We start from the raw sequence: 7752 nt of genomic DNA, 5'->3' as shown, positions 1-7752 counted from the left end.
GGGGGGGGGTATTTTTGGGGGGGGTCTTTTTGAGATAGGGTCTCCCTGTAGCCCCAGCTGGCCTATGCAGACCAGGCTGGCCTTGAACTCACAGAGATCTGCCTGCCTCTACCTCCCAAGTGCTGGGATTAACGGTGTGCACCACCATCCACCATGCCCATCAGTTGTTAGCTTTTTGGAAGGAAACAGTCTCGCTATGTAGTCCAGGCTGTCATCAAACTCATGAGCTACCTGCTGAAATCTCTTGAGTGCTGGGATAGAGATGTGTGACACATTAGCAAAGCACGCCTCTTTTGACGCTGAGCCAAGGAAGTAAAGGAAATAAGCAGCAGGTGATGGTATGCCCCTGCCTGTAATCCCAGAATTTGGGAGGCTGAGGCAGAAGGATCCTAGCTAACCTGGCCTACTTGCTACTTAGGGAGACCCTGTTTTTAAAAACAAAAGAAACAATTACTAGCCTTTTTGCCTCCTTTTTTTTCCCCAAAGATTATTAATTGTAACTTCCCTCGTGTACCAAATCCCCCTCTAAGGGGGCCTACAGACGTCCTTAAGGGCCTTGAGGGGTTACCTTCATCTTCCTGGAATACTCTTCCTGTTCAGAGCTGAACTCTAAAGCTGGGGCTGTAACTCAGTGACAGAGTACTTGCCTAGCATAACCAAAGCCCTGGGTCCCATCCCCAGTACCATGATAAAACTGGAGCCAGGGATGGTGGCACACACCTTTAATCCTGGCCACACAGGAGACAGAGGCAGATGGATCTCTGTGAGATGAGGTCAGCCTGGTCTGCATAGCAAATTCCAGGCCAGCTGGAGCTACAGAGAGACCCTGTCTCAAACAAACCAAAAATAACAACAACAAAAAATAAGCTTGAAAAATTGAACCAGATATGGTGACTCAGCCGTAATCTCATCAAGGAGGCAGGAAAACTGCCACAAGTTCAAGACCAGGCAGTGTGGAATCCTATCTCTAAAAAAGGGAGGCAGAAAAAAAGAAAAAAGCCAGGTGTGGTGGCACATACCTTTAATGCCAGCACATTAGCACTTGGGAGGCCAGAAACACACAGATCTCTGTGAATCCAAGACTAACCTGATTTACAGAGCTAGTTCCAGGCCAAGCAGTGCTACATAGTGAGTCCCTGTTTCAAAATCAAACAAAAAAACCTTAAAAAAAATTTAAAAGTGGACAGGGGAGCTAGGAAGATGGTGGGTAAAGTGCTTCCACACAAATGTTAGGACCAGATTTCGGATCCCCAGCAACCACATAAATGCTGGGTGGACATGTCCTAGTGCTCAGGAGGCAGAGACAGGATCCCCAGAGCTCTTAAGATGACTGGTTAGATTAACCAACTCAATAAGTTCTGGGTTTAAATAACAGACCCTGCCTCAAAATATACAGTGGACAATGAGGAAGACACTTGATACCAACTTCTGGCCTCCACATGCATATGCACACAAGCATACATATATATGCATACATATATACACACATCACACACACACACACACACACAGAACAAGCATATTCTGAAGTGGAGAGACCCACATAGCATCATTCCATAAACCAAACACCAAGAAATGTGTCCATTCAGAGCTTGGGAAATTCTCAGAGCTCTGATCACCTTCTACAAGAACCTGTCAGAACAGAAGAAACAGGTGCATATTATAATCATTTGGCCCTACTTTGCCATTTTTTTTCTTTTCCAACCATGCTTAGAAATTAGACTCAGTCACATAAATAAGTCTTTATTGAAAAAAATACATAATTCCTTATAAATATAATAAATAATCACCCTCTCTAAATTGCCATGAGGATAAATAATGTGAAATTTTCCCTACCCACTTAATAAATATGCAACTTTGTCACAGGTTAGCATCAAAAGTCAGTCCATACTGGTAATTTTCAACGTGTAAGTCAAATTCTGTTAGAACTAATGAACTAGGCAGATGCTTGCAGATTATCTGTCTGTCTTGTGGCACTGTGGAACCTGCCCATTTTTCTGAGTCAGAAAAGTATAGCTTTCTCTTTTTCTTCTATCTTTAGCTTTTGGATACTGACCACAGCCTAGGCATGCTTTCCTGATTCTCTGGGCTTTCTCTTTCTCTGAAGCCCCTCACCCCACTTGGGCCATGTTGCTTGCTGACCTTCATTGCAACAGGCATGACTCCCTCTTCTCCATCTCCCTCCTCCAGGGAGTTGCTAAGATTTACATCTTGCCTACTCTTTTTATTTTCCTCTTAAACTCTAATAAAACTGTCTTCAAGCTTTAGGCTGGGCGAGGTGGCACATGCCTTTAATCCCAGCACTTGGGAGGCAGAGGCAGGCGGATCTCTGAGCTCAAGGCCAGCCTGGTTTACATAGAGAATTCCAGGCCAGCTGGGGCTACAGGGAGACCCTGTCTCAAAAAAACAAAAACAAAAAAAAATTGTCTTCAAGCTTTAAAAAAAGGAACCAATGGACTAATAAACTTGTTGGCTCATAGGTGTCTGGGTTGATGGATTCATCTTGTTATTGCTGAGCCATGGAAGCTTGGGCACCATCCTTAAGCTGCTGGCATTAGGGGCTCAGTCAGGGTTGTTGCTCCATGAGCAAAGACCCGGGCAGCTACAGCCACAAAGGATTGGAGGCTACGAAGGATCTTGAAGCGGAGAAGGGGGCGCTGCCATGGTTGACTGGGACTTAGGCTGGGCATCTGCTGAGTCTCCCAATGGTGACCTTTGGGCTAAAAGGACATAGTATATAGTCAGAAAGGATTCTAGATCCTAAACTCCCAGTCACTGTCTATGACACTGGCTAGCCCCCATCCCCCAGATCCCTGGTTCATACCTGGAGGAGTTGACTGAGGCCCTGTAGGGAGGTATGAAGCTGGCCCACAGGGCCATCAGGGAGTAGAGAAGGTTCCTCTGTGAAGATGTCTGAGTCCAGCAGCTGCTTATAAAAAACCAGACCTTGGTGAATCCTTTGCAAGCAGAACTAGGGAAAGAAAAAAAGCAATGAAAGTTCTCTTCCAGTTTCTACCCCTTCCTCTGTGTGTACACACATTTCTTTCCTTTTCTCTTTATATAGCATCTCACTAGCTCAGGCGGAGGCCTTAAATTACACATAGCCCAGGCTGGCTTCAAATTCACTGAAGTCTTCTTCCTTCAGCTGCCATTTCCTTACCATCTCAAACATAGCTAAGTACCAAGATGCCCAGCATCAGGCCTTATCTTGGTAGTACCTGACTATTGTCCTTAAGTCCTTCGGGATCACAGCCATCTTCACACTGGATATAGGGGACATCATTTGTAGTCTCTTCTCCCTCTTCTCTTAGTAGGTCCTGGAATGGAGGAAGACATGGGAAGATGGGGAGATAAGGTAAGTACTTTTGCATCCCACTGTCTTCTGCCCTCTCTCAGTCCCTAATGGCCTTCGGTCCTTCAGATTCTAAGGCCACAGCTTCTACCAAACCTGCAGGCTTGGAGAGCTTGGAAAAGTTCCTGCTTGGTTCCAGGAGCTGACACTTACCATATGTCCCACTGGCAGATGTGCACTCCAGGCCAGTGTGCAGAGCTTCCGAGAAAGCTGTTGGCATTGAGCCCAGTCAGGACTGTTGCTTCTAGGCATGGCCAGGCCCTGCACAGTCCAGGACAGCAGCAATAGCAGCATCACAGCTCTGCAACCCTGCATCTTGTTGCCTGCTTCTCAAATCTGGCTGGCTCTGAGCCACACCAGTCCTTGTGGAATTGCTACCCACCTCCCCTGGCTCTGAGGCTGATTCTGTTGTTCAGTTTCTAAACTGCTTCCTGTTGTTTTCCTCCCTTTGTCTTCCAGCCTCTTTAAAGGTCCCTGCATTGTAAGGCCCGCCCTTTACACTAGTAGGTGACTCAGAGCAGGTGGGATTTCCCTCTCTGCATCATCTCCCTTTGTGGAGAGCCCAGGTAAGCCGCCTCAGTTCCAGGGGAAATGAGTAGTGAGGTTGCTGTGGTTAGAGGCCTAGGATGGGACACATGTGTAATGCTCTCCAGGAATAGAGATGGCTGTAGAAGAGGTGGGGAGTAACGAACATTTAAATTAATCTGATGTCCAGTTCCTTCCTGTGTAATCAGTCTCTGATAATTTTTACCTCCCAAAGCTTTACTCCTACCCCACCCCTGCTCTGATTTCCTCACTTCCTCTTGCCCAAGGAAAAATCAAAACTGCATTCATTCATCTCCCAGTACATTGGGCAAGCTCAGTTTGGAATGAAGTTTGTTTCTTATGTGATATGAAGGAATAAGGTACTTCTCTTTCTCCATTGAAAACAGTGTAATTTTCCATAGAGGGGCCTGGTTCTGTAGGCGAGAGTGGACATGAAGGTACTTTGTGATCTGGGAAGCTATAAAAGGCAGTATGAGGTATTATTGCTCTATATCAGGCCTCACTGTGGAGAGAGCACTTTGGGGAGAGACTCTTGGCTAAGTATCACTTGAATTCTCAGTCCAGTTCATAGCCCAAGTTTTCATAAGCTCTGTGGAATTCAGGTAATGATTTTTTCAGGATACCTGTATAAATAAGGCCTGGAAATCCAACTTAGACACTCTAGCCTCCAGCTGCTACCTCACAGCTAGAAAGTCCAGACATTCTCAGTAGTTGAAGGTATAGTGATGACCCTGGCTGGTCCTTCAGCCTATTGCATCCATGGGTAAAATCCACTGATGGCTGATTTCATCACCCTCCCTGATGCAACATCCAGGGAAACAGCTGAGTGTGAGGTTGGACGTGGGAAGAGAGGGTGGTCTGAAGCTGGGACTGCCCCGACCCCAGTGGAGGGTCCCAGAACAATTTGGACGTCAGAATGAGGCTATGGGTGACCACATAACAGGCTCTCAAAGCCTCCTTCAAAAATTTACTCTTCTCTGAGAAACGTGGCCTCAATGGAGTTCTTCCTTCCCTTAGGGCTAATTTTTTTCTTAAAATATAGAATGCCTCATGAATTTGCTTGTCATCCTTCCACAGGGGCCATGTAGGGACATCAACATATAGGCATTAGGTCACCACATGTGGCCTCTCTCCTACCACTACAGGACATCTCTCTTGCTATGCTTTTTTCTTCCATGTTTGGAGCAATGGTTTCTGCCCCTTAGACTCTTGGGATGGGGAAGGGACAGTTAGAGAACTACTTCACTATTACTCAGTTGGTGGCAAAGTCAACACATGACCTGAATCGGCCATGCACGGTGACATATACCTGTAATCCCAGTTTATCGTCTTCTCTTTATTGTTTCAACTTTAGTACATGTGCTGCCAAAGCAAGCACCCCTCAGACTATTTAAAACTTCCCAATAAAACTTCTGGTTCAGATATTAATATGACTCCATAACCTTTCGATGAAATAGTCTCAATATCTGAGAATTAGCTCAGTTTGGGAGAAAATGGTTGTCTTTTTCCTACACCGAATGGACATAAATAGAATGAAGGAATTGAGAGGAAGAGGCATAGAGGGGCCACTTTATTTTGTATAGTATCTCTTCTATTTTGCTGCCTCTGGGCCCCACTCAGAGAGTTCTAAAAGACAGAAGAACGGTGAAAAGGAAGAGAAGGAAGTGGAACCCTGGGGGTGGGATGAGAGGGATAGGGGTGAGTTGGAGGCACAGGGCTCTGCCTGTTTGTTTCACTTCCTGGTACTGTAGCAGTTGAGTAGGAAGCAGGGTTCTTGGGGTGACTGTGGGACTGTCTTGTAGCTGGAACCATTTCCAAGACAACAGCTGACCTAGAGCTTCAAGAAGCCCTCCCTTGACGTCAGCTGGGCCTTAACCGTTATGCAAATCATATTCACAAGACACTCCTAGACAGGCCTTTCCAGCTGGATGCTCAAATTCCAAATCCAGTTGAAGTTCCCCCAGGTGGTTAATAACAGTGGCTAATAACGATGGCTGATGTACATCCCACTCTCACTTTATGACATGTACTTGTTCTAAGCACTTTATGAGTACTAACCTATGTAATTCTCACAATAAACCCTATGTAGTCAGTCCAACTATTATCCCCATACTACAGCTGGGGAGACTGAGGTGCAGAGATAGTTTAACAGAGATCACAGAGCTACAAAGTGGCTAGAATGACATTCGGCTTCAGATTCTGTTTTGAAAATGTTTTTTCAGTGTGTGTTGTGTAAGCACATGTGTGCCATGGCATCATGTGGAGCTTAGAGGAAAACTGTGGAGTCAGTTCTCTCCTCTCACCTTTATGTGTGTATATGGGTCCCAGGGACTGAACTCAGGCTGCTGGGCTTTAGCAGCAGCTGAGCTATCTCACTGGCCTGGCCTGCTCATCCCCTCCCCATTTTTTAAATTTAATTATTTTATGTGTATAAGTGTTTTGCCTGCATGTATGTAAGTGCATCAGTGTTGTGCAATGCCCACAGAGGCCAGAACAGAGCATTGGATTCCCTGGAACTGGAGTCACAGACAGTTGTTAGCAACTATGTGGGTGCTGAGAACTACCCTAGGTCCTCTGGAAGAACAGCTCTTAACTGCTAAGCCATCTCTCCAGCCCCCCCCCCCCGGTTTTTTTGCGGTAATGAAGATTGAACCTAGGGTCTCACACATGCTAGGCAAATGTTCCACCATTCATCTATATCCCAGGCCTCTTTTTATTTTGAGACAGTCTCACTAAGTTACCCAGACTGCCTTTAGAACTCACTGTGGCTGACGCAGGTCTTCAACTTTTTTTTGCCTTCTTTTTTTCCGGGACAGGAAAAAAAGATCAGGCTGGCCTTGAATTCAGAGATAGGCCTGCTTCTGCCTCTTGAGATGGGATTAAAAGTGTGAGTCACCACTCCTGGCTTAGGTCTTCAGCTCTTGACCCTCCTACATTAGTTTCCATAGTATCAAGGATTACAGACCTGACCAGGCCCCAGCTCACATTCTCATTTTAGTTATTTTTGTTTGTTTTGTTTTGTCTGGCTGATTCAGGGTTTTTTTTTTTGAGATTTGTTTTTATCTATAATTATGTGTGTGTGTGTGTGTGTGTGTGTGTGTGTGTGTGTGTCTGGATATGTGCATGTGAATAGAGGAACCTGTGGAGGCCAGAGGTGTTGGAGTCTCCTGGAGCTGGAATAATAGGCAGTTATGAGCTGCCCGATGTGGTTGCTGGGAACTGAACCTAGGTCTTCTGTAAGAACAGTAAGCAATCTTTTTTTTAACTTTTTTAAAAAATTTTATTTATTTATTTTTATGTGTATGTGTGTATTGCCTGCATGTAGATAAGTGCACTTGTGTCGTGTCGTGCAATGCCTACGGAGGACAGAAGAGGCTGTTGGATCCCCTGGGCCTGGAGTTACAGACAGTTCTTAGCTGCCATGCGGGTGCTGGGATTCGAACCCGCGTCTTCTGCAAGAACAGTGTTCCTAACCACTGAGTCATCTCTCCAGCTCTTGTCTGCTTTTTTGAGACAGTCTCTTTTAGCCTAGGCTAGTCTCAAACTCTATGTAGCTAAGGTGCTCTTGTACTCCTGATCCTCCTGTCTCCACCTCCCAAGTACTGAGATTATAGACATGTTCCATCAAGCTTGGCTCAATTCCACATTTTTAAAAAATATTTTATTATTTTTATGTGTATGAGTGTATTGCCTGCATGTGTGTGAGTGCACCCGTGTTGTGCAAAGCCGCGGGGGTCAGAAGAGGGCTTTGAATTCCCCTGGAAGTGGAGTTAAGGATGGTTCATAGCTGCCACGTGGGTGCTGGGAATCGAACCCGGGTCCTCTGCAAGAGCAGTCAGTGCTCTTGACCACTG

The 7752-nt window shown here is 45.7% G+C and overlaps 1 protein-coding gene and 1 pseudogene across 1 annotated transcript; both read right to left on the bottom strand.

Moving 5' to 3' along the window:
* Positions 1-2518: 2518 nt before the first annotated feature.
* Il23a (interleukin 23 subunit alpha) lies at positions 2519-3700 on the bottom strand. Its single transcript, XM_008848741.2, has 4 exons — positions 3506-3700; positions 3219-3317; positions 2825-2971; positions 2519-2720 (listed from the first exon to the last, which is right to left on the bottom strand). Exons 1-4 carry the CDS (start codon positions 3665-3667, stop codon positions 2541-2543), a joined length of 588 nt encoding a protein of 195 aa, XP_008846963.1. The 5' UTR covers positions 3668-3700; the 3' UTR covers positions 2519-2540.
* A 1230-nt stretch (positions 3701-4930) lies between these two features.
* LOC115066898 lies at positions 4931-5276 on the bottom strand (annotated as a pseudogene).
* Between the last annotated feature and the right edge of the window lie 2476 nt (positions 5277-7752).

Source organism: Nannospalax galili, unplaced genomic scaffold, assembly GCF_000622305.1.
Source record: "Nannospalax galili isolate Female #2095 unplaced genomic scaffold, S.galili_v1.0 scaffold2124, whole genome shotgun sequence".
In the NCBI taxonomy this organism is placed as follows: domain Eukaryota; kingdom Metazoa; phylum Chordata; class Mammalia; order Rodentia; family Spalacidae; genus Nannospalax; species Nannospalax galili.
Note: the sequence above shows the minus strand (reverse complement) of the source record. Positions and strands in the feature narration are given on the sequence as shown.

Coding starts and splice junctions, on each gene's coding strand:
- Il23a (XM_008848741.2), bottom strand. CDS start 3,667: ATGCAGGGTTGCAGAGCTGTGATGCTGCTATTGCTGCTGTCCTGGACT. Junction 3,318..3,505: donor ATCTGCCAGTGGGACATATG/GTAAGTGTCAGC, acceptor CCTCCATTCCAG/GACCTACTAAGAGAAGAGGG. Junction 2,972..3,218: donor GACTTAAGGACAATAGTCAG/GTACTACCAAGA, acceptor TTCTTTCCCTAG/TTCTGCTTGCAAAGGATTCA.